A 25,095-nucleotide genomic window follows, 5' to 3' on the forward strand; every position below is an offset into this window, starting at 1 on the left:
GTGTGGGTCCTGCTGTGTGGGTGTGCACAGAACGGGGTGGGCTTTGCTCCTGGTAGCCTGGTAGCTCCTGGTAGTTCTATCCAGCTGAACCGGAGGCTGGAGGGAGGAAGAAGCCCTGAGAGCCTGGCCTCCGTGGGGGTGGTGTGGGGGAGGGCAGAGCTCAAGACTGAGGGAGCCAGGCAGTGGGCTCCGCTCCTTAGCAGGACCTTTGCCCTGTGTGGGGGCGGAACAGCAGGTCTGTGGGACCAGGTGCCAGTGGCACTGCCAGCAGCACTCTCTCTGTTCCTCCTGCCTGCCCCTCCCCCCTCCCTCATTGCTTGAGGACATGGCCCTCCACTGTGACCTGGGGCCAGAAAGGATCCATTGTTCTGGTCCTCACCCCCCATCATGTGCCCCCCCCCCCCCCCCGCAGGCTGCCCCAGAGAGGAACTGTGGGCCATGTTTAACTCCTGGGGCCTGGAGGGAAAGCAGGCAGAATCAAGGGGACCCATCCCCTCTGCCTTCTGTGCCCCAGAGGGCCCCCCCCTCCCAGAGCCCATCCTCTTGGCTAATGATAACAATGGTCACTTATTTATTTTTTTTGCTAGTCCTGGGGCTTGAACTCAGGGTCTGGGCACTGTCCCCAAACTGCTTTTGCTTAAGGCTAGCACTCTATCACTGGAGCCACAGCACCACTTCCAGCCTTTTCTGTGTATGTGGTGCTGAGGAATGGAACCCAGGGCTTCATGTATGCTAGGCCAGCACTCTACCACTGAGCCACCTTCCCAGCCCACAGCGGTCACTTCTCTGCCAGATGACAAGCCATTGAGGGCCCCCTTCACTTTGAGCCTGTCTCGCGTTTGCCTTCTTGAGCAGAACCCCCTCCCAGCCCTGCTACCCCGCTATCTGGGAGCCTCTGTCCTGAGGATGGCAGCTGCTGTTCTGTCTGTCCTTCAGCATCTGGGGTGCCACCAGGCCCTGGGGTGTGCGTCAGATCACTTCTCTGGCAGACTTGACCTCCACACCATGAGAGTCCTGCACCCACCCCCAGTCTTGGTGTGAGGCACCAGGTGTGGGGGTGAGGGGCTGGCCTTCCCTGGTGCCACACTTAGAAGACAAAGGCCGAGTCAGCTGAGAACTGGAGATGAATTATTTTGTATGTGTTCATGTGGAATTTGGCACACTTAGGACTGGGGAAGGCTCTTCCTTGTTCATCTGGAGTGCAGACTTAATGAGGTGTCCTGCACCTAATTTGGAACCACAAAGAGATGCATGGGCTTCTCAATGGTGACGCCAGTCTGCTCTTTCTCTAGCTGGCAGGAGGCGTGATTTTGGGCGTGGCCTTATGGCTGCGCCACGACCCACAGACCACCAGCCTGCTCTACCTGGAACTGGGAGACCGGCCAGCACCCAGTACCTTCTATGTGGGTGAGTGACTTGGGTATGAGGGTGGATGGAGCCCAGAGCTGGGGGCTGCTGACCTGGTCATCCAGTAGGCAGGGACTGAGGCCTGGGCAGGAGTGGGGAGTGGTCTCTAGGAGGAGTGGGGGGGCGGTAGGCCCCGCATCTGGAGGAGGCAGGGTCTGAGGCCGGTGGATGGAGCATCCAAATTGGGCCACTGGCTTGGAGTGCTAGGCTGGGGTTGAGCTGTGCTGAGCTGGCGGGTGGCTGGTGGAGACCCCACTGGAGCAATAGGCCAGGCAGAATGGCAGCCGGACCGGGAGCCTCTGGAGATCTTATTTTAACCTGGGTATTTCTGGGAAGGCTCCCGGGTGGGTGGGCCGAGTGCCTGGACAGTCCCCTCCCCCGCCCACTCCGGCTGCCACACCTCAGCCTTATTAGGAGGCTGCGGCTGACGGAGCCTCCCTCATCCCCTCAGTGGAGGCGGGGTGGAGGGTGGGACCTGGCATCCTGTAAGCCCTACAAGTGTTTGGAAGATGTTCTGCCCTTTAAAGGAGGGGCCCCTGGCCCAGGGCTCCCCGCTGGGCCTGCTGTGGGTCCTCCATCTCCTGTGGCTCTGGAAGGGGCCTTTCTTTCCCCTCAGCTTGGGCTGCAGGCCTGGCTGCTGCGTGTGGGCTAGGAATGCCCGGTGCCGTCCTCCCTGTCCGGCTCAGGAGTTCCCCTGGGCTGCTGTTCCTCTGGCCCTGGCCCTGGCCCTGGCCCTGCCTGTGGTCCTGGACAGAAAGCTGGAGACCCATGGCAGGACTGTAGGAGGAAGCCGCGCCCGCCTTTAGTAAGACTCGCGGGGTATTCCATACCAACACCCCCATCAACAGACCCGTTAGCTCTGCCTCGGCTCCCCAGGAGCAGGCCGGGGGAGGTAGGGCACCGCTGAGCCAGAATCTGTCCTGGAGACCGCTTGCTGGCCTTGTGCTCTCCTGAGACGTCAGCAGCATTCGGGATTCAGAGGAATCTAGCAACCAGGGCCTTTCTCATAACTGCCAACACCTGAGCTGGTGTCGTGGCCCAGTGTCCGGGAAGGCAGCCTCGGGCGCCGCCCTCCTGTCCAGGCTGGGCGGCACGGGGTGGGTTTTCAGGGCAGGGAGTTTGGCTACAGCCCCATGGCAAGAGCAGCTTCTAAGTCCCCTGTGGTGGGACAGGAGCAGGAGGCTCTCCACTCTTGGTGAGGCTGGCTGCAGGGGACGGGCTAGGTGAGGGCCTCGTGGAGGGCCACAGCTCCTTCGGGCTCCTTCCTGTGCCCTGGACACCTTGGGCGGCGTGCTCTGTGGCCCCAGGGAGTGTGGCATTGGGAACCTCTCTGGCTCCATGGGCTGCCCGGTTCTGGCACAGTCGAGCCAGCTGCCTCTTCTCAGCGTGGGGACTGGGACGACCCCAGGTGTTGCCCCACTGGGCAGGGCCTGCCATCCCCGGCCTGGCACCAAGTCCCTGCCCGTCCTGAGTTGTCCTTCTGGATTGAGCTCCCTGTGGCTCCCGGGCTGGGCTGTGAGGAGCAGATGTGGTCCTGACAAAAGGCTCTTTGTCCAGTGCTGGGAAGAGGGCTGACTTGGCCAACTCGCCCAGCACCCCGGGGAGCTGCGGAGAGATCTGGGCCTTGGAGGGGCTGAGGCGCCCTGGTTGGGTGCAGGCCTCTTATGTCCAGGAGGAGTGGAACCCTCCGGCCCCAGCATCACCTGGGAGAGTCTGGCCTGACCCCAGGAGGCCGCCACCTCTGGAGGCTGAGCTTGTCGGGTTGGAGGGTCACCCGCCAGGTGTCCCTGGTGAGAGAGTTCCCTGGGTCAGCATGCTCAGTGCCTGCCAGAGAAGGCCAGGCCCCAGCCTAGTCCATTTCAGAACCTGGCAGGGATTCCAGCCCTGGCTCCCTCTCCCCTAGGCTGGCCAGGCAGAGGACAATGGGCCTGGCTTTGAGCGGGGAGGCTTGGGCTGCCCTGCCGCGTTACCCTGGAGACCGGGAGGTGGGCTGGGCCTGCTGAGACCCTGTGGCCTTTCCCAAGGTTTGGGGGGTGTGGGGGGGTGCTCCATGCAGGGACAGGGCCGGGCTAGGCTGCCTGGGCTTGTGGTGCCCCCACCCTGCAGTGGCCCCATTCTTCCGTAGGAGCCCCCTACCCTCAGGATGGAGCTTCATATCCAGCTGAGCCACAGGAACGCATACAGCTGAACCTGGCCCCTAAGGAGGGGCCCACGGGGCAGGCTGCTGTGTGGGTCAGGGACGGGCCTGCCACCTCCCTCCCCACACCGTGCAGTACACAGAGGCGGCGTGGCCCTTCCAGCCTCGGCACCATGGCCCAGGGGTTCGGTGTCCACACGCTGGCTGTCTCTGGAGCTCGGGTGGCCGCCCTCTCTGTGCATTTGGGCACTGCTCAATCCTAGCGCTGTTGTGGTATGGGGGACACTGAGGCACAGAGCTGAGCCTGTCTCATACCCTGCAGCTCATGCCTGTCTCCCTCCGCAGGCATCTACATCCTCATTGCTGTGGGGGCTGTGATGATGTTCGTGGGCTTCCTGGGCTGCTATGGCGCCATCCAGGAGTCCCAGTGCCTGCTGGGGACGGTAAGCTGTGTCCAGCCTGGGCGGGGTCTCCAGCTGGCCCTGGAGGAAGGGGGTGGCCAGAGCAGGAACCAGCACAGACCCAGGGGCCGTGGTCCAGCCCACGAACCTCTGCTGCGGCCCTGCCTACCAGAGGCCAGCTGGCCACCTCAGGACCTTCTCTTTGGTTTTCCTATTTGGTTTGTAAATTAAGTCTTTGGTCTGTGGTTGGTATCTTGTGTGGCTCTCGAGGCTGAGTTCCAAAGAAGACTCTTCCCTTTCTTTACAAATAGCCACCGACACCATAAGTACTAAGTGGCACTCCAAGGTCACACCAGCTTCTGGTGGAAGCAGCGGCCCCCAGATGTGTTACCCAGGGCTGGCCAGCGTGGGGGTGGGGGTGGGGAGCAGGGGAAAGGGCTAGGGAAGGTGGGTCACTGTTGGGGTTCACTGCTGCTGGTGCCTTCCAGAGAGCTGCAGCCCCAGGACTTGCCACCTGTAGGCTGTCTCCCCCTGCCCCAGGCCCTGTCCTGGCTCTGTTGGTCATATGGTCCTTTCCTGAGCAGAGGGCCCCTTGCTGTCCTGGGGCCCTGTCCACAGCCCTCCCCTCTGTGTTCCCAGTTCTTCACCTGCCTCGTGATCCTCTTTGCCTGTGAGGTGGCCGCTGGTATCTGGGGCTTTGTTAACAAAGACCAGGTAAGCCTGGAGCTCCAGGAAGCTGCATGGGTTGTGGGCAGTGAGTCAGCCCAGCCTAGGGTTTTCAGGGTGCGCTGGGGACCCTGTGGGGGAGGCAGCACTGGGCCAAGCACAGGGGAGGCTCTGTGCCCTTCTGGGGGGATAGTCCCCGGCTGCACGCCACCACACTTCTCCCCAGATTGCCAAGGACGTGAAGCAGTTTTACGACCAGGCTCTGCAGCAGGCTGTGGTGGATGACGATGCCAATAACGCCAAGGCTGTGGTGAAGACTTTCCACGAGACGGTGCGGCTGGGCTGGGGGCTGCGGTTGGGGGTGCGGCCCCGGGCTCAGGCTGGGATTGGGGGTGTGGTCAGGCTGCAGTCCCTGAGGGGTTGGGGGTGGGGCATCACCTTTGTGGACAAGGCTTCTGCAGAGCAGTCCTCAGGAATAGAAGGGGACCTGGCCAGGTGATCTGGGTGACTCAGCTCCCCGGCTAGGGGCTCAGCAGGTGTCCCAGCAGCCTTGCCAGGCAGGGGGAGGAAGGGGGCTCCAGTCCATTTGGGGAGGCACTGTGGTATGTGTCCTCCACTTCTATCCTGTACTCTGGAGCTCGGGCTATTCTTGCTATGTGCCAAGAGCTCACTTGCAGCTTCCTTTGATCTCCACAGCTCAACTGCTGTGGCTCAAGTACGCTGACCACACTGACCACTTCGGTGCTGAGGAACAACCTGTGTCCCACGGGCAACAACTTCTTCACCAACATCATGGAGGTGCCTAGGGCCCAGTGGGGTGGGCAGCACTGGGCTGTGACAGGGCTGCTGTGCCCAGGGGGGCTGGGTGAGCAAAGCAGGGCCCACACCACGAGTAGGGTGGCATCTCAGGTGGACTTTGGACTCGTTCCTGACTGCTGTGATGTTGGGGGCAGTCAGTCGCTCTTTGTGTCTGTCACACCAGCAACTCTAGGACGTACTGATGCCAGTGGTGGCCCAGGCTGTGTATCTGGGACTCAGGTTTATTTATAAACGGGTAGAAGATAAGCCCTGGGCAGAGCCCAGCTGCTGCGGGCCCTGAAGCTGACCCAAGGGTTCCCCCTCCCCTGCCACCTACCCACCCACCCCCAGGGCGACTGCCACCGCAAGATTGACGAGCTCTTCTCGGGAAAGCTGTACCTCATCGGCATTGCCGCCATTGTTGTTGCTGTCATCATGGTAAGCTTGAGGGGCCCTGCCACCAGGGGTTGCTCCTCCTCAGACCTGGAGTGCTGACCTCTGCTGCCTGCTCCCCACAGATCTTCGAGATGATCCTGAGCATGGTGCTGTGCTGTGGCATCCGGAATAGCTCTGTGTACTGAGACCCTGCGGGTCCGGTCACAGGGACCCTTACAGTGCCACCAGAGTGCCCGGAGGCTGCCTCGGCCATCACCACCTGTGTACATAATGTATCCGGTATTACTCTGCTACACTTAGCCTTCTCACTTTCGAGGTTTTGTTTTGTTCTGAACTCTCCTGTTAACTTTGGGGCTGATGTCACATGTAGGTGGCTGTGAGGGTAGAGCTAACCGGGGCCTTGGAGACTCTGCTTCAGGGCTCCTGGGGGCTCTGCCTGCTGAGCTAGGCCTATCAAGGCTGCTTGCCCAGAGGCTCCTGTGGCTGAGCTGGGGGCTGTGTGCACCCAATCTGCCCTTCCTGTGGGCTGCACAGCTCCCATCTTTTTAATCCTTGTCCCTTTCCTCCCCCCCCCCCATTTCGGAGCTGGGTCTGTGAGCACTCTTATATGCCTTCAATGTACTTGTCCTTTCTAACGTGTCACCTTCAACTGTAATTACATCTTAAAACAGTCATTTAATAAAGAAGGAAAAATCAGGCATGCTAATGGGACCATGTAAGACCTCTTCCTGTACCAGTGTCATCCAGGATCTTGAGAGAGCCCGGTGTGGGATTTTGTCCAAGCAGAGCTGGCCCGGAGGGCCTGTGGGCCACAGTGAGTGGACAGCTGGATCCCAGGGGAGCAGATGGTGACTGTGCTGTGCCGGTGTCCGGTTCGAAGTCCCTGCCCTGGTGTAAAAGCCCGGCCTTGACCTCACTCTCACTTCAGCTACTGGGATGCTCTGCTCAGAGACGGGCGGGCGGGCGGGGCGCGGCGGCCGGGAGTCCGGCGGGGGGTCGCTGCGAGACCGCCCTCCTCCGCGCCGAGGGAGGTGACTCCAGGACTAGGAGGCCGGAGGGAGGGCCGCAGCGCACCCCGAGGTTGCGTGGCCCCTGGACCCCCCACTTCCGCTCGCCCACGGAGCCGCTGGCTCTCCGTGCGGAGCGCGCGGTCGGCGCCCGGGGCGGGGGGGGAGGCGGCTCGCCGGGCCGGCCGCCCCGCGGGTCCCCGGCCGCGGGCCCCGCCCCGCTCCTCCCCGCGCGCGCCGGGCTCTGACCGCGGGCAGGGCCCGGCCTCCGCGTCCGGAAGCTGCCGCCGCGGCCCGCGGGCCCCCGTAACGGAGCGAGCGTGCCGGCTTCCGGTCGGGACCGGAAGTGCCGGGGACGTTCGCGGCCCGCCTGCGCGATGACGCGCTTCCTGCCTGTGGTGACGCTATCACGCGACTTCCGGCAGGCGGCGCTAGAGCCCCCCGAGCCCGCGCCGCTGACGCCCTGGAGCTTTGTGGGAGAGCACAGTCCTGGCCCCGCCCCTTCCTCCAGTGCTAGGTCAATTCCGGGCGCCCGGGGCGACAACGTCAGGCCGCGTGAGGCGGGCGCGCGCGTCGCGTGTCCCAGAATGCCTCGGGAGGCCTCCCGGCGCCTGATGGGAGGTGTAGTTTCTCGGGCGCCGGGGCCTCCGCGTGGGGCGCTCCGGGAACTCGGTTTCCCAGAGGGCCGAACGCGGGTGGGCGGGGGCCGCGGTCGGAGCCCGGTGAGTTCCGGACGCCGCGAGCCCGCGAGGCCCCGGCGGTGAGGAGCCCGGCGTCACGGTGAGCTCGGGGCCTCAGCTGGGCACCTGCCCCGCGCGGCGCGGCGCTGCAGGGCTGCGGGGGGCGGCGGGTCCCGGTCCGGGGCGCCGGACGGAGGAGGCGGGAGCCCCGCGCGCTCACGCTCCCGTCTCTCCCCTCAGCGGCCCCGCGCGCCCGTCCCGCACGCCGCTCCTCCCGGCGCACCCCCGCGCCGCCGCGCCCGCGGCCTCATGGCCGGCGCCTCCCCGGGCGCGGCCTCCCCGGGCCCGGACGACGACGCCCTGCCTTCGGACTCCGTGTCCCTCAGCGACTCGGACTCCGACGTCAGCCTTGTGGGAGACGCGGAGGTGGCCGCGCTGTCCCCGGAGGGACCTCCCGGGGAGGCGCAGGAGGACTCGGGCACCGAAGAGCCCGCGGAGCCTCCGTCGCCCCCCGCGCCCGTGCGGCCCTTCCACCTGCGCGGCATGAGCTCCGGCTTCTCCGAGCGCAGCCACAGCATCTTCGACGGCCTGGAGGGGGCCGCCCGCGGGGCGCCTCCCCCCGCCCCCCAGACCAGCGCGGACCCCAGTGTCGACTTCAAGCAGCCCCTGGCGCCCCCCGGCCAGCCTCCGGCGAGGCCTCTCAGCAGAGGCCACGGGAGCCCCGGCGCCCCGAGGGCGCCCCCTGTTCCGGACTATGTGGCACACCCCGAGCGCTGGACCAAGTACAGCCTGGAAGATGTGGCTGAGACCAGTGAGCTGGGCAATCGGACTGCCGCCCTGGCCTTCCTGGGCGCCCGGACCCAGGCGGCCCCCACAGACTTCCTGCCCTCCTTCAACCAGGACCCCTCCAGCAGCGGAGAGGGCAGGGTGGTCTTCACCAAGCCGGTTCGAGCCGAGAGGAAGAGGGTCCTGAGGAAGGAGGGCGTGCTGGGTGCGGGCAGCGAGGGTCCTGTGGAACTGGCCCACCTGGCAGAGCCCGGGCCTGAGGCCGAAGAGTGGACCAGCACCCAGGGGCTGCCAGAGGTAGGGGTGGCACCGGGGGATGCCCACGCGGGGTCCTCACCAGGCCCTCCCGGGGTGGCAGCCTTTGGCTTCCATGGCAGCAAGAAGCGGAGCCGGGAGCATTTCCGGAACAGGTGTGGAAGCCCTGAGGGCACAGGGGCTGGGGTGTGAGCCTGGCAGCCAGCCTGGCCACACTGCCGTCACCTGTGCTACCAGGTGCTGGCATGGCTGGGTGCACAGCCACCGCCACAGTGGGAGGGAGAGCAGTTCCTCAGGAAGGAGCGGGTAAGCTGCCAATAGGGGGCATCAGGCACCAGCAGTCCTTGTGAGGGCTCTGGGCTGGGGCGGGGGGGGGGGGGGGGGGGGGTGCCTGGAGTCGCTGAAGCCCTGCTTCTCTCTAGTGCCCCTGTCTGGGGTCAATAAAAGCTTTGGGTCTTCCTCAGGTTTTGTGTGTGGGTCTGTTTACCCTGGGGGCTCTGTCTGCAGCCGTCTTCCGCAGGCAGTGTCTGCCTTATCCAGGCTCACTCATGACTCCGTCCCCACATATAGCCCCTCACTGATGGGTCTGCGGGGACTGGCCTGTAGTTACACGGCTCCCAGCTTTGCCCTGTGTCCCTGGCGTCCTACCTGACCCCATTAGCCTTGGCTCCTGCAGACCACAGGCCTCAAAGGGAGGCTGGGCACATGGGGAGTCCTAGGGGTACATTACAGTACTTGGCCTGTGCTCAGGGTGCTGCCGGTGCCATGGGCTGAGAAGCTAGGATGTGGGGATTCAGGTTGGTAATCCTGGTGTGCAGGAAAGAAGACAGTACATGACGCGTGACTCACAACTGGGCCAGGTCTGCAGCCCTGGAAAAAGCAGGACCCATCTGGCTGGACCGTGAGCTTGGTGGGTAGTGAGCCCAGCAAGTGTGGCCCCTAATGTTGTGCTAGGTCAGCAGTTGTCAGGGTCAGTGTGGTGTGGAAAACGAAGTGGAGCGCCAGTGCACACTGAGGCAAGGATGGAAGCTAATAGGCAGGCTGGTCCCCCGGCCCTCCCTGTGGGAGCAGAGCTGGCCAGCTGGCTCGTGGGCATCGCAAAGGACAAACCAGAACCACTAGAGTTTGAAACAATGGTGTCTTATGGGGCAGAGGGTGGAGCAGGCTCCCAAGCAGCCTCAGTCTGAACAGGAGCCGCCCTCTTCACCTTCCTGTCCAGTCCCATGTCAGGCTCGGCTCCAGATGGGGTCCGCCTGTCTGGGGAGCTGCCCCAACAGCACCGTGCTCCCCAGGCACAAGAGGGGGCCGGGAGAGGTGGGGGTCCAGGGGGAGGCCAGTGTGTCCCCAGAACAGCCAGTGTCAGTCACGCTGCGTCTGGCCCACCTCCGGGTGCTCCCTGCCTCCAGGACTCAGTCCTTGGCTAGCAGGCGTCTGCAGGCTCCCACTACCTGGGCCTGTTGGAAGGGAGGGCTCCTCAGCTCCTCAGTGCCAGTCCCCCGGGGCCAGGGTGCAGTCCAGCAGGGCCAGGACCAGGTAGAGCCTCGGAGTGGAAGAACACCAAGGCCTGGCCCCAGCTGGGCACTGGCACGCACCTTGGCAGGAGGCAGGGGCCAGCAGCGGGCACTTGGATCTGGCTTTCTGCCACAGACCAGTAGCCAGGGATAGAGGCCACTGCCCGCCCCACACAGATACTTACTCCAGTGGGCGCCGCCCTGGGCCAGCTTGTCGGCCATGGAAGACAGGAGCAGTGTGCAGTAATTGGCCTACAGGGGTCAGAGGAATGCTGTGGCCATGAGCCCCTCCCATGAGATTCTCACCTGGCCTCCTGCCTCGGCCCCCCTCCCTCTAGGCAGGTTTCCATGTGGTTGGTGAAAGTCTGCATGAGCGTCCTTGCTGGGAGGGCTTGCCCACAGGCACTGGCCCCTGCATCCCCTGGCCCTGTCCACGGCCCTCGGTGGCCGGCCGGCCCTTTGGTGTGGCTGGTGAGCATGGCACCATCAGGCCCTGTATCGCTGCTGGATGGCCTAGCTCAGGGAATCACCAACTTGCCTGTGACTCCAGACATTGGATGCGCTTTTCTTGCTCTCTCAGCCCTCCAAGGTACTTGGCAACCAAGTCCACTCTGCGGAGAAGCAGGGGGGAACCACGGGGCTGGGCAGCCGTCTCCCCACGGGGTGCCACCCTCCCGCACTGGCCCAGGCCTCTGGTCTCCACGTGCGCTGCTCATATCTGCTTCCCCTGTTATCTTGTGTGGCTGATGGAGGGCTGATGGCACCCAGGACTCGACACAGCTGGTGTGAGGCTATAGACTAGCTTCGAGGGGCCTCATGCCTGCCTGGGGCACGCCACCCGAGGGGAGGGGCCACAGGCAGATGGGCCCCTGGAAGGAGGTCTGGGAGTGGGCATCTTGGCATGTGGAGAGAAAGGAGGAACCCATAGCCGGCAGAGTGCATGCTGTGTATCCCCCAGCTTCGGGGCAGGTGAGGCCTTGGCAGAGCCTCACCCAAGAAGAGGCTGGGCTACTGGGCCCCCGTAGCCCAGCCATGGTGCGGCCCCGCCCCTCGTTCAGCTTCAGTTTCCCCAGCTCAGACCCCTTGCCTGGCAGCTTGCCCTCCCCAACCTGTAAAAAGTGTTGATGGTCCCTCCCAGCACCCTGCACCCCAAGACCAGCCAGCCCCACGGCTGTAGAGGAGCCAGGTTTACGCCGGGTGCCCACCGCCTCTGCAGCATGGCTAATTCTGCATTTCTGGGCAGACCCATGTGCGGGGCCAGGCTGCCACACATCCAGGTGTGAGCCCCAAACACCTGCTCTCCACGCACAGGCCTCCCTGGGGTACCTGCGGGCTGTCTTCCGGAGCAGCTCCCCCTCACTGTCCCTCCTCCTTGTCTCCACCTTGCTCAGGAAGTTCTCCTTCTGAACCGCCTCCCAGGTAACGATCTTCTGGTCCAGGGGGTCAGGCAAGTCTCTCTCTGGGAGGGCGGGGGACAGAGGCAAGCCTCACTGGCGCTGACTGGGCCTGGGGTGTGGAAGCCAGGACATAGCAGATAGGCATTGGCAGGGCTGCGTGCAGGGGCCTCAGCAAGGACACACACTCTACCTGTGTCCGTCCGTTCTGGGCCTGGGTATCGGGCAGCCTGGCAGCCTCACCTAGGTGTTCCCGCTTGTGCTGGGCAGCCTTCCTGAAGACTCTCTTGAGCACCAGGCTCAAGTGGCTGAGGAGGATGAAGGGCGGGGCCAGGGCCGGGCGCCCGTGGTACTCCACAATGAGATGGTAGCGCTGGAATTTCCAGAACATGTCCGCGTTGCCCTGCACCACCTGGAACGTGTAGCTGCGGGGTGTGCAACCAGGGTCACATCCTGTGGGCCTGCACCCCTGCAGCCGAGCCAGGGCCAGCCCGACCTGGGCAGTGGGAGCTGGGGTTCCCAGGTGTGGATGCAGGAAGAGCCGGGGGAGGGGCGGCAGGGCGTGGTACCTGAACATGGCGATCAGCAGGTTCATGAGCAGCACGTTGGTGACCAGGAGGAAGGTGACGAGGAGCAGGATGACCAGCCAGTTTGCGTAGAGGTTGGGGCAGGAGGGCGAGTCTTCCTGCAGCAGGGGGTGGAGGGAGCAGTTCACCCGGGCCTCTGAAAGGTGGTCAGGCGGGGAAGCCTGGCTCAGGCGGAGGCCTCCAGGGCACAGGTGCCACACGCACCCCTCCTACACCCCAGTTTGCACGCCATCCTCTGAGTGCCGCAGCCACCTTGAAGCCCTAGCCCAGAAACCCAAACAGAGGCCGCCCGGCGCCGGCCGGCATCGCCCATCTCTGCTGGACTTCCACCAGGGCTCTGGGGTCAGAGCCAAGGCCGTGAGGAGGAGGAAGGTAGGGATGGGAAGATCTGCTGTCGTTACAGGAATGAATTCTCTACATTCCCCGCAGGTGTGGCTACAGCCTGTCCCCCACAGCCCAAGCTGGGGCGGGTCTGCAGTCTCCCAGGGCCCATAGTGGGCACCAAAGCCTGTGCGAAGCCACAGTGGCCTGAAGATACATCCTTTGGCAATGCAGCGAGGCCGCTGGCAGGCCAGGCTCTGGTGTGCCCGAGGGGCCAGCCTTGCACCTATCTTCTCTGCATGGCTCAGCCCTGGGCCTCACCCAACCCCAGATCTCAGGTCAGCTGGAAGGAGGAGCGGATGGAAGTCAGGTAAGCGCCCAGCCCCCATAGCGTGTCCCCACTCCCCTGGAGGCCTGGTCTCACTCTCAGTCATCTGCTAACAACTGGGTTTTTTGTTTTTTTGTTTTTGTCGGTCATGGGGCTTGAACTCTGGGCCTGGGTGCTGTGCCTTTGCTCTTTAGCACAATGTTAGCACTCTACCACTTGAGTGCCACTTCCAGTTTTCTGGTTGTTTATTGGAGATAAGAGTCTCACGGACTTTCTTGCCCAGGCTGGCTTTGAACTGTGATCCTCAGATCTCAGCCTCCTGAGTAGCAAGGATGACAGGCGTGAGCACCGGCGCCCAGCTCTGCTGACAAATACTTATCACCTCTCCCCGACTGGCCTGGCCTCAGTAATGGCCGGGCTCAGGCCCCAATGGTCCATAAGCAGGGTGGTCCAATCCCCAGCCCCAGACCAAGAAAGTGACCCCTGTGCATACACCCAGCACCCCAGCCCCTCAGGGCACCCCAGGAATTTGTATGGCACCATCTTGCATGAAGAGCTGGGACTCTGGACATGGAAGGAACCCCAGCCACCCAGGGACCTGCATAGGACCCTGGCCGGCCGCAGGGGCCCCTCCCTGCACCCCTGTTCCTCATGAGGAAGCTCCCAGAGTCTACCAGCCCCTGCCAGGTACAGGATCCAGCTGAAGGACACCCCTGTCACTTGGGCTGTAGCCCTCCCCTTGGACACACACACTGGGGTGGCCACCCGCAGAAGCCAAGGTGTGATCAAGAGTGGCGTGGAGCACGACACCAGTGGCCCAGGCCTGAAATCCTAACCGCTCAGCGGGCTGAGATCTGAGGATCAAGGTTCAAGGCCAACCTGGACAGGAAAGCCCATGAGACTGATTCATCTCCAATTAACCAGAAAAGAAAGCCAGACGTGGAGCTGTGGCTCAAGTGCCAGACTTGAATGAAAAAAGCTAGGAGACAGTGTCCAGGCCCTGAGTTCAAACCTCAGTACCAGCATGTATGTGTGTGTGTGTGTGTGTCTGTGTCTGTGTGTCTGTGTGTGTGCGCGCACGCGTGTGGCCTCTGGCAGGTGACAGGTAGCCTTTCTGTGCAGGGTTGGTCTTATCACCAAACACCCCTCCGCATTCCTGCCCGTCCCACTGCCCCTCAAAGACCACTCAAGGCTCGGCTGGCCGCGTGGCCTTCCTAGGCAGGGTCCCTCCATCTGCAGCCAGAGCGAGGCTGGGGGCTCAGTGGGGGGAGCAGATTCCGACCCCCTCTCCCGATAAGGGCCTGACTGCAGGTGTGCGTGGCGGGGCCCTCCGGGGACGCACACACCCCGGGGTGGTAAACGGGGACTTGGCAGGGCCGCACAGGGCACACACCGTCAATTTCGTCTAGCGGGATCTGCCCGAAGATCTGCAGGTAGGGCCGGTAGAGCACACGGCGGAAGATCCACTCGGGACGGCCATCCTGGGGGTGTAGCAGCGCCTGGGTGGTGACGCCGTAGGCCACGAGCCACACGCTCAGGAAGAAGAGGAAGAAGAAGACGTCCTTCATCTGCAGGGGAGGGGTCAGCAGTGCCTCGGCAGGGAGAGCCCAGCACCCAGCGCGGGGTCGGGGCGGAGGGGTCACACCTGCCTGGAGCCCGGGGCTCACCATGCGCTCCACGATGATGATCTTGGGACCCAGCTGCTTGTGAATGGCGAAGATGTGGATGAGCCGCAGCGTGAAGACCATGAAGTCAATGGCGAGGACCGTGCGGCCGGCCTCGAACACCGAGGGCAGCATCCTGCAGGGGGGTCAAAGGCACGTGCCGGGGGCACGCCGGGATCTCGGGACCCCAGGAGCTGTGGGGTCTCCCGCACCAGACCTGCAGGTGACGCCAACGATGAACAGGAAGATGGCCACCATGTCACACTTGTTCCAGTTGTCCTCCATGTACAGAGTGAACTTCTTCACCAAGTGTGTGTCCTCGTCTGTGAAGAAACCCTGACCCGGGGGACAGGCTGTGACAGCTGCCCGGGCCCACCTGGCAGAGTGAGACCGTCCCTGACCCGGGGGTCAGGCTGTCACGGCTGCCCGGGCCCCCCTGGCAGAGTGAGCCCGTCCCTGACCCAGGGGTCAGGCTGTGACAGCTGCCCGGGCCCACCTGGCAGAGTGAGCCCGTCCCTGACCCGGGGGTCAGGCTGTCACGGCTGCCCGGGCCCCCCAGTGGCGTCTGTGAAGATCAATTCACCATTGCAAACAAGGCTCCCCCTTGGCCAGCACCAGGGCTGACTGAAACTATCTGAGGTTGCAGGCTGGCGTGTGCTGGGTACAGGTGCTCATGCCTGTCATCCCGGCTACTCGGAGCTGAAATCTGAGGATCCCAGGGTGGAGCCAGCCTGGGCAGACAAACCCCAAACCTGAGAGACTCTTACCTCCAATTATCCAGCAAGCAGCTAGAAGTGGAGCTGTGGCTCAAGTGGTAGAACAACTAGCCTTGAGCAAGAAAGCTTGGGGACAGCACCCAGGCCCTGAGTTCGAGCCCCGTGACGGGTATAAGTGAATAAAAGTGTGTTTTAAAGGGCAGAAGTGTGGCTCAGGTAGCTAGAACGTTTACCTAGCATGTTCAAGGCCCTGAGTACAAGCCTCATTACTGAAGATACAAAACAAAGCAGACAGAAACAGTGAAGGTCAATCTGGACCTGGGACCTGCCTAGGCTCAGATAATGATTCCTCCCGGTGAGACTCAGTTGGAGTTCTGACGAGGCCTTTCCCTGAGCTCTTCAGCTCAAAGCAAGCACTCTACCACTTGAGCCACAGTGCCACTTCCAGTTTTCTGGGGGTTCACTGGAGATAAGAGTCTCCCAGGCTGGCTTTGAACTGTGATCCTCAGATCTCAGCCTCCTGAGTAGCTGGGATGACAGGCATGAGCCAATGGCGCCGGGGCCCACTTTGCCACCCCAGGCAGGACCCCAAGCCGCAGAGCCCCAGGCCTGGCCGCCCTGGCCTCACCTGCCGGGTCTCCTCCAGCACCAGCGTGAAGACCCAGAAGTAGAGGATGACCTCGGCCCCCGCCGGCCCCCGCAGCGCGGGCCTGAAGTCCACCAGCAGGACGTAGGCGAACAGGAAGAGGAAGGCGAAGTACATGACCACGTTCCCCAGGAACACGGTCACCGGGGCGCCCCAAAACTTCCGCCAGCGTGTGAGCAGGAACGCAGCTTGCAGGCCCTGGTCGCCAGGAGGGCGGGGCACCTCCTCCATCACCCTGAGCCGGGGCAAAAGACACCACAGCAGTGAGGGGCTGAGGCAGGCTCCCGGCCGTGGGGTCCCACCGGACCCCACTTCTGCTTCCACCCTCCGCCCTCCGCCCTGGCCGCCTGCACCGTACAGCAGGGTCTTCTCCGCGTCCAGGCTGTCCAGCTCCTGTAGGCCCTCCGTGGGTGGGACATCCTCGCTGAGACACAGGGACACCCAGGCGTGAGGACAACGCTAACAGCCCCCGGACCTTGGGCTAGGAGAGTCAGGCAGCCGCGTGGGCCCTGCCGCCGCCCCCCGGCCCACCTGAAGGCGATGAGGTTGGTGTAGATGAGGGCGGGGCAGGTGAAGGCGCCCAGCAGCCGCAGGATGGGTGTCCCCGTGGCCATGTGTCCCCACCAGATCTTGGTCAGGAAAGCCTGGAAGAGAGGCACGCATGCCTGCAACTCTCCCCCTGCAGCTGTTCACGCTGCGCGGGGGCCCGGAGGAGGACAGGGGCATGGGTCCACTGCTGCTGGGAGTTGTGCCCATGTGTGCATACACGCATGCACAGGCGTGCCCTGGGGCTTGGAGTGCACTGCTTCTGGGAGCCGTGTTTTGTACCTGTAATGTATATCCACGCGTGTACATGTGTGTGCTCGGGCTGGTTTTCTGCCCGTGCTGGCTTTGAACCTCAATCCTCAGGTAGCCTCCTGAGTAGCTAGGATTGATTACAGGCCTGAGCACCGGTGCCCAGCCTTTGTGAACTTTCAGTAAAGGGCGGTGAAGGCGATAGCTTTCAGGTTAGAAAAGTTTGCCCAGCAGAGGGCGTAGGAGGGCTGTGCCCTCCTTCTGGGTGGGGAGCTACAGCCGACAGGCTTCTCCCTGCCAGAGACAGCCTGGGCTCTGCCTGCTGCCCACCCTTCTGTGTGCCAGAGACAGCGAGGGCTGGGTCCGCCAAGGCCCGTGGCCACTCACCTGTACGCCGTCGTGGGCAAAGAAGGCCTTGGTGTCGGCCTCGGTGGCCAGGTGCAGGCAGGTGGTGCGGCTCCAGCTGTGGTTCCGGCGCACCAGCAGGGCGAAGGCCCGTTCCTCGCTGTTGCTGTAACACTCTGAGAAGAGGTCTGCAGGGCCCGGCCCGCGTGGTGCTGATGCCTGCCCACAGCCCCCGCTTCTGCCCGCGCCCTGCCCCGGGGGATGCACCCGCCTCCGCCCCTCAGCGCCCATCCGGCCTCAGGCGCAGACCGCCTGGCCACCAGGGTCCCTCCTGAACCTCTGCCTCCCTCTGTGTGCTGGGGCTGAGTGTGGCTGTCGGAGCAGCGCCCTCCTCCCAGCGCCATCCCCGCGTGGGGCTGCGGGGCTCCCCCATCCTGTTCCCCAGCGGAGCCCCCACACCTCCTCCTGCTGCTCACCCAGGGCCAGCTGCTCGTACTTGGCCTCACGCATGGCGCGGGCTGCCTCGGCCTCGGTCTCCAGGTGGGACATCTCCTTGATGATCTTGCAGGCAGCCAGAGCCGCGGCCACGCCCTCCTGGCCCTGGAAGAGAGGGCCTCAGGAGATGCCCCCCCATCTCCCCCAAACCCGGCCTCCGCAGGCCTACGGGCACACACTCACCATGGCCCAGAAATAGGTGGCCATCTCATGGCGGCTCTGCAGAACCGCCCACAGGAACAGGTCCCTCCAGGGGTCCTCGCTCTTCTGTGTGAGGTCCAGCGGCCACTTGTGGCCTGTGGGACGCCTGGCCGGCCCCCTCTCCTGAGGAGTGGACATGGCTATCAGCCCCAGCCTGGCCCCAGCCCCGACCCCTGCCCTGCTCGTGGCGCCGGCCCCAGGCCCCGCTCACGGCCGGCCTCCGCCCGTCCTGGTAGAGGCCCCGGCAGGCGTCCTGCAGGAAGTCCTTGAGCAGCCGGGACACGTCGTGCAGGGAGAAGGCAGGCGGCCCCGAGGGCGGCTCCCGGGCCTGCTGGGCGCTCAGGCCCGCCAGCGTCAGCCGCCCCTCCTCGTGCTTGTGCTGCAGCAGGCTGAAGAGCAGACTTTTGGGGGACACGGAGCGGTAGAGCTGCTGCAGCCGCCCATAGGTCAGGAAGTCGGCCATGTTGGCACCGCTGTCCACGAAGAGGCGCACGAACTCTGGTTTGTTGCTGACCAGGGCGTCCATCATCACCTCCTCCAGGTCTCGGGACTGGAGACGGAGACGGGGACGGTGAGTGTGTGGGCAGCAGGGCTGGGTGGTGGGCAGCCTCTCCTTGGGACACCCCAGCGTCCCCCGGGCTGGTTTGCAGGCAGGTCAGGCAGAGCGTGCTGGGTCCTGGGCTAGGAAGATACCACATGGTGGCCAACGCTGAGCCCTGCCCCTGGGCTTTGGACTGGCCAGCACTCCAGAATAACCAGCCTGTCCTTCAGGATGCCCTGGCCGCATCTCGACCTCCACTCCCACCTGGACTTTGGCTCCCCGGGGTATCTGTATGGTCTGTGCCCTGTGTTGGCAGAGCCCAGCCTGGGAGCCCTCACCTTCCACTCTACATCCCCACTGAAGATCTCACTCTTGGCAATGTCCACGCGATCCCAGGCCACGGCCAGCTTGAGCTCGTCCAGGTAGTCCTGGGCCTCTTGGCTGTGACTTTTGCAGGCTGTGGGCAGAGCAGGGAGGGAGGGGTGAGGCCCTGCAGAGCCCTGAGCTCAGGACCGGATTTGCAAGGGGACTTGTGGGGCCGTGGCAGCTTCCGGGGAGGCAGCACTGTCCAGGGGAGGCCTGGGCACTCTGGGGGCCGCCTGAGACGCCCTTGTCCCTGACCTCCAAGGGACACCGCACTGAACGGTGCCATGTTCTCAGGGCCCGGGCACCCCTGGGAAGGGCCCCTCAGGGGGGCCTCCTTGTCCTGGGAGAGCGGCCCACCTCCCAGGGGCCTCAGTCCAGGTGTGTCCCCAGCCGCCCAGTGCACTCATTTCCAATGGAAAACACGTGGAGTGAATCCTACAGCCACTGCTAGGCACTGGGATGCACAGCCACCCACGGTCGCCGCTGAGGGGTTCACGCTCACCCCTCTTGCGGGCAGAAGCATTGTGGAATTGGTGACAGTCATACCACTGTGACCAGACTCAACCCAAGCAGGCTGGGAAGGTGGCTTAGCAGTAGAGTGCCTGCCTTGCATGCATGAGGCCCTGGGTTCGATTCCTCAGCACTGCATAAGCAGAAAAAGCCAGAAGTGGCGCTGTGGCTCAAGTGGTAGAGCGCTTACCTTGAGCTGAAGAGCTGAGGGACAGCGCCCAGGCCCAGAGTTCAGGCCCCACGAAGAAAAAAAAAACCCAAGCAAACATCTTACACACACACACACGCACGCATACACTTCAAACTAAGGTAAACGTGTGTACACTGTAAAATTTGCCGCAGACAGAAGACGCACACCATCTTCCCCCACCGCTCCGGGACGGAGCTGGTGTCCGCCACCTCACCTTTCACCAGGGCCTTGAGGATGACTGTGTCCAGGCTCTCGGAGCCCTCCTGCTCAAAGTCGTACACGGTGAGCAGGTGGGGGTATGAGGCGATGCTTTGCAGCTGGGGGCACCGGGAAGAGACTCTGAGGGCACCTGGTCCCCAGAGAGGCCAGGCCTGCTGGCTGCCCCGCCCCCCGGGGCCTGACCAGAACTCCCGGGCCATGGAGGGCCGGCTGCCCAGGGGCCTGCACCCCAGTGGGAAAGAGCCTGGGGCCCACAGGGTAGGAGGGCAGGGATGGCAGAGATAGCACCCACTGCCAGGATTATCCCCAAGGACCAGCCCCCTCCTCCCGGGAAGAGGCTCCCCCCCCCCCGCCCCGCCACAGTGCATACCAGCTTGGTCCAGTGCAGGATGGCTTCCCAGGAGAAGCACTCACTGGGAAACTTCTCCTGAAGCTGCTTCTCCACCAGCTGGGGCACCAGCAGGTGAGGCCGGTTCACCAGGGCCGCCAGCACGTCGGCGATGCCCCCAGAGCCCGCCAGGATCAGCCATGGGGCAGCGTGCTCCACGGCCCTGGACAGCCTCTGGGGTGGACAGCACGTGTGGGGGCCACCCACTCCCCCTGCCCACCCCGGGGAGCCCCAGGCACCCTCCTGCCCTCCAGGAGGCCCTGGGCAGCCAGAGCCTATCCACCTCCCCTGCCCCTACCTCCAGGGTGCTGGGGTCGCCATTGACTAGGAGGCAAAGGACTGGGATCTCAATGCTGCCGGTGCCTATGGGAACGCAGCCTCTGAGCCACCGCCAGACTCTCGGGAAGAGCAGAGGGGTGAGGCCCCTGGGCTGCCCGGATGCTGCATACATGCTGGTCAGTTTTCCTCCTCCTTCCCTCCCTCCTCCCTTCTTTCCTTCGTGCCTTCCTTCCGGGGACCATCTCTCCACTTCTGACTGTGTGTGTATTTAAATTTTGTTGTCTTGAAAACTTGTTATAAAGGTGATGTACAGAGTGGTTACTGTTACACAAGTTGGGTAGAAAGTACATTTCTTTTTGGACAATGTCACCCTTGGTGTTTTAATTGGAGATGAGCGTCTCAGACTTTCCTGCCCAGGCAGGCTTTGAACTGTGATCCTCAGATCTCAGCCTCCTGAGTAGCTAGGATGACAGGCGTGAGCCACCGGCACCAGGTGTCTGTTATCATTGTCAAAGCGGGCTCAGTTGGCCTCACCTGGCATCTGCATGTTTTGCCTGTTGGGTTTTTGTTCTTGGTGCATATTTGAAGCCCTGACGTATTTGTTTATAAACACGACTCACACACTAGTGTTTCCCAGCGCACCCATCCTGCCAGCCTCGGTCAGCCGGCAATGCCCCCTCTGGCCGCAGCCAGTCTGGAGCCCCGTGGCATGGCGGGAAATGGGCCTCTGGAATTTTCATGGGAAATTCTCCAGGAGAGCACCTGAGAGAACTAAATGGTCTCAGCATGCTGCTGCCGTCCGGCGGGGTGGCTGCCTGGTCTGGCTGGCTCTGCCACATTAGCTGACAGCCCAGATCTGAGGGCTCTGGCATGCTTGGGCCTCCTGCCCCAAGGCCCTGCCCTCCCTTCCTGTCTCTCCCATCCCTCTTCCCTCCCTCCCTCCTTCCCTAATGCTGCACACCCAGTCTAGAGTCCCCAGGTGGCCTCCCGAGGGCCGGGGTGGGCCTCACCCCCATAGCCCGTCCTCTGCTGGGAGATGTGCTTCTCGAGCCGCAGCCGCAGCCCCGCCAGCCCATCATCCCCCGTCTCGGGGGCAGCTGGCTCCACCAGGATGAAGTGGGAAAGGTTGCTGTCCAGGGGGCAGAGGGGGCCGTGGCTGACGCCATCATCTGCGGGGTAGTGGACAGGAGTGTCCTCCTGCACAGAGAAAAGATGGGAAGTGTGGCAGAGGTCTCAGGACTCAGGGAGAGGGGGGTCTGTGAGCAAGGCTCTGGCGTGGCCTCGGTCTCCCCACCCATACAGGCAGGGGCAGGCCAGGCTCCAGGGCCTCCTTTCACCGACAAAACCTTATGGGTGGCAGGGCCAGGGAAGCCCCTCCTTCTAGACTCTTCTGGGTTAGAGTCCAGATCTAACCTCCCTGGGGGCTGCCTGGTCCTCTCGTCCACGCCTTACACAGACCCCAGCTGGAGGACAGGAAGGAGAACCAGAGAACAGAAGAGCCCTGCCCAGGGTGGGAGGCAGTGGTGCTCCAGTGGCCCAGCTCTGGGCTTTCCTGCAGTGATTGCTTTTTTCTTTTCAAAGCCCAGAGTCCACAGCCAGAGCTGCAGCCACAGGAGCTCCTGGGGAACGCTGCCCCCTGCTGGTGGCACTGGGCTGTTCAGTTTCCCCCCTCCCCCCAATCTTCCGTAGCTACACCTGCTCCAGGTCCCAGGCCCTGAGGTTCTGGAACTCCCCCAGAGACCACGGCGCTGCAAGCTGGCCACTCACCTGGACGGCATTCAGCAGCTGGCGGTGCAGGATGCGGTCCAGGGAGGCAATGCCTATGGCCACCACTCGGACCTTGGTAGAGGTGCTGGCCAGAGAGTGGTCGCGCACAGCCTGCCCCACGTGCCGCGCCAGGCCCACGCGGAGGGCACTGGTCAGGATCCAGGCACCTGCAGGGTTGGGCAAGGGGCTCACTGTGCCTTGTGGTCCCAGGTGGCCCGGCTGGCCCACCAGGGCCAGAGAATAGGGGTTTCAGACACTGGGGAGTGCTCTGAGGCCCTGGCGGGAGCCCCGAGGCCCCTAGGGACTTCTGCCAGGGAGTGGGCTGCCCACGGGGTCCCTCTGGAGCAAAGCAGGCCACAGCTCCGCCTGTTGGCTGCTCTCTCCTAGGATCCAAAGGACAGAATCCTCAGCCTGCCTCCAGAACATGCCTTTTCTTTGCGAGTATGCCGGTCTTGGGGCTTGAATTCAGGACCTGGGTGCTGTCCCCAAGCTTTCTTTTTTCTTTTTCCTTTTTCTTTTTGGGTCCAGTCATGGGGCCTGAACTCTGGGCCTGGGCACTGTCCCTCAGCTCTTCAGCTCAAGGCTAGCACTCTACCACTTGAGCCACAGTGCCACTTCCGGCTTTTTTCTTATGTGGTAGAATCGAACCCAGGGCCTTGAGCATGCAAGGCAAGTGCTCTACCACTGAGCCACCTTCCCAGCCCCCCCCCCAGCTTTCTTGTTTATGACTAATATACTACCACTTGAGCCATGTCTCTGCTTCTGCTTTTTGGTTGGTTAGTTGGAGATTAGAGTTTTATGGACTTTCCTGTCCTGGTGGACCTCTAACTGTGATTCTCAGATCTCAGCCCCCTGAGTAGATAGGATTATAGGCGTGAGCCACCGTTTTTTTGGCCAGATCTTTCTTCCCTCACTTCCTTCCCTCCCTCCCCCTCCCTCCCTCCCTCCCTCCTTCCCTCCTTCCTTCCTTCCTTCCTTCCTTCCTTTCTTCCTTCCATCCTCCCTCCCTCCCTCCCTCCCTCCCTCTTTGCTTCCTTCCCTCCTTGTTTTTTAGTGTTGGGGACTGAGCCTCAAGCGTGCTAGGCAAGCACTCTATCACTTTGGCCACCCACGCACCCTTTTAACTTCAGTTCTGTTTTTGAGATGGAGTCTCTGTAATTTCTAGCTCAGGCCACCTGGGGTGTCCCAATCCTTCTGCCTCCATCTCCTGAGTAGCTGGGATTACAGGCCTGTGCCACCATAGCTGGCTTCTACTTTACTACCATCCCTTCTGCAGTGAAGGATCCAGAAACCCCTAAATCCTCCCTCTGGGTTTTCTACAGGCAGAGCCAACTTCAAAATGAAGCCCAGTAACTTGGTCTTGGAACCCAACAACCAGGTAGCCAGATGGCTTCCCAAAGAAGGTACGGGGCCACGGGACCCTCAGTCCCGAGCACCCCATGCCCTGGCGCTGGGCGTGGTAGCGCTCACTCTCCCTGAGGCCCGTGGGCCACACATGCAGAGGGCAGCCATCCACCTCGCCTGAACCCCACCCCCACCAGCTGGCACCAGGGGCGGGGGGAGGGGGAGCCCCACCTGTGCTCTGAGCCGCCTTCACCAGCCCCTTCCTCAGGATGTCCCGCAGCCAGGACTTCAGGGCGAACGGCCGCTCCTCGCCCACCAGGGACACCACCAGGTTGGGGGCTGGCAGGTGCCACTCGGTGAGCAGCAGGTCGAAGAGCACAGAGGAGGCCACGCTGCTCGGCACCTTCACAAACTGCAGGCAGGGGCCAGCGGGCTCAGGGCGGGGACACAGCCCGGGGCAGGGACACGGGGTGGGGTGGGGCACCGTGGGAGGACACGGGGTGGGGTGGGGCGCTGTGGAAGGACACGGGGTGACCGGATGCCGTGGGAGGACACGAAGGGGGCCCTGGGCCCTGGCCCGCGCAGGGTGGGTGCTGCCTGCAGTTTGGGGGCTGGGCAGAGGCTGACCCCGCACCTTCCAGGCCGCCCCTCACCCTGGAGGTCCAGGAGGGGAGCTGGGGCGGGCTGTCCTACCTTGCCCCGCTTCTTTCCCGACCCGCCGAAGTCCACCTCGCCGCGGCTCAGGTCCGGCCCCCACCGCCCCGCAGCCGGACGGGAGCCCTGGGGCGTCTGCATGGTGCGCTCCCTGTGGGACGCGCACGGCAGAAGTGGGGGGCAGCACCAGACCCTCTCGGGCCTTCCCTGCAGCTGGCCCTCAGTCAGGCCCCGCCCAGGTGGGGGCGTGGTGTGCCCCGCCCCGCCCAGTGGGGCGGGGCATATCAGACCCCTCCCAGGCAAGGGCGGTGCAATCAGGCACACCAGGCCCCCCCTAGGCGAGGGCGGGGCAATCAGGTACACCAGGCCCCGCCCAGGCGAGGGCGGGGCAATCAGGCACACCAGGCCCCGCCCAGGCGAGGACGGGGCAATCAGGCACACCAGGCCCCCCCTAGGCGAGGGCGGGGCAATCAGGTACACCAGGCCCCGCCCAGGCAAGGGCGGGGCAATCAGGCACACCAGGCCCCGCCCAGGCGAGGGCGGGGAAATCAGGCACACCAGGCCCCGCCCAGCCGAGGGCGGGGCCATCGGGCCTGGAGCCCGGCCAGCTAGAGAGCCCTCCTAGGTGGTACTAGAGATTGGATTGCAGGCAGGTGCTCAACTTCTAGACTCACACTCCTAGGCCCCTTTGTGTTTTGTTATTTTTAAAATTTTTGTGCTAGTCCTGGGTCTTGAACTCAGGGCCTGGGCGCTGTCCCTGAGCTGCTTTTGCTCAAGCCTAGCCCTCTACCACCTGAGCCACAGTGCTACTTCTAGGTGAGTAGTTTGTTGGAGATAAGAGTCTCTGTGGAATTTCCTGCCTTGGCTGGCTTCAAACCCTGATCCTCGGATCTCAGTCTCCTGAGAAACTAGGATTACAGGAGTGAGCCACAAGTACCTAGCTTTGTGTTTTGTTTTTGAAACAGGGTCTTACTAACTTTGCTCAGGCTGGCTTTGAACTAGATATCTTCCTTCCTCCAGCATGCATCCCCACACCCAGATCATGGGAGGCCCTTGTGAAACCTGTGCATGTGGGGGCAGGGATGGAGGGGTGGACAGGAAGCTACTGTCCACAGGAGGGGCATCTGGTGCCTCCTGGGGCAGGCCTGAGGGCAGAGGCAGAGGCCGCAGCCTCCCCTCTGGGTTCCTGAGGCCTCTTAAAGAATTCACTACATTGCCAGGCGCTGGTGGCTCATGCCTGTCATCCTAGCTACTCAGGAGGCTGAGATCTGAGGATCGTGGTTCAAAGCCAGCCTGGGCAG

At 63.3% G+C, this 25,095-nt stretch overlaps 3 protein-coding genes across 3 annotated transcripts; 2 read left to right on the top strand and 1 right to left on the bottom strand.

The window, feature by feature from the left end:
* Nucleotides 1–1,263: 1,263 nt before the first annotated feature.
* Nucleotides 1,264–6,519, top strand: Cd81 (CD81 molecule). The gene is made up of 7 exons (XM_013021189.1): nt 1,264–1,407; nt 3,890–3,987; nt 4,585–4,659; nt 4,838–4,942; nt 5,308–5,409; nt 5,761–5,847; nt 5,928–6,519. Exons 2-7 carry the CDS (start codon nt 3,922–3,924, stop codon nt 5,988–5,990), a joined length of 498 nt encoding a protein of 165 aa, XP_012876643.1. The 5' UTR covers nt 1,264–1,407; nt 3,890–3,921; the 3' UTR covers nt 5,991–6,519.
* A 1,271-nt stretch (nt 6,520–7,790) lies between these two features.
* Nucleotides 7,791–8,888, top strand: Tssc4 (tumor suppressing subtransferable candidate 4). The gene has a single exon (XM_013020961.1). The coding sequence runs from the start codon at nt 7,802–7,804 to the stop codon at nt 8,723–8,725; it is 924 nt and encodes a 307-aa protein (XP_012876415.1). The 5' UTR covers nt 7,791–7,801; the 3' UTR covers nt 8,726–8,888.
* Trpm5 (transient receptor potential cation channel, subfamily M, member 5) lies at nt 8,764–23,935 on the bottom strand. Its single transcript, XM_013020859.1, has 24 exons — nt 23,834–23,935; nt 23,372–23,552; nt 21,797–21,963; nt 21,040–21,226; nt 20,049–20,113; nt 19,733–19,924; nt 19,358–19,460; nt 18,416–18,534; nt 17,748–18,086; nt 17,519–17,659; nt 17,317–17,440; nt 16,883–17,028; nt 16,232–16,344; nt 16,054–16,124; nt 15,683–15,954; nt 14,556–14,674; nt 14,342–14,474; nt 14,068–14,242; nt 12,008–12,161; nt 11,682–11,863; nt 11,371–11,503; nt 10,583–10,655; nt 10,126–10,296; nt 8,764–8,844 (listed from the first exon to the last, which is right to left on the bottom strand). Exons 1-24 carry the CDS (start codon nt 23,933–23,935, stop codon nt 8,764–8,766), a joined length of 3,543 nt encoding a protein of 1,180 aa, XP_012876313.1.
* Nucleotides 23,936–25,095: the final 1,160 nt, after the last annotated feature.

Source organism: Dipodomys ordii, unplaced genomic scaffold (assembly GCF_000151885.1).
Source record: "Dipodomys ordii isolate 6190 unplaced genomic scaffold, Dord_2.0 Scaffold54, whole genome shotgun sequence".
Taxonomy (NCBI): Eukaryota; Metazoa; Chordata; class Mammalia; order Rodentia; family Heteromyidae; genus Dipodomys; species Dipodomys ordii.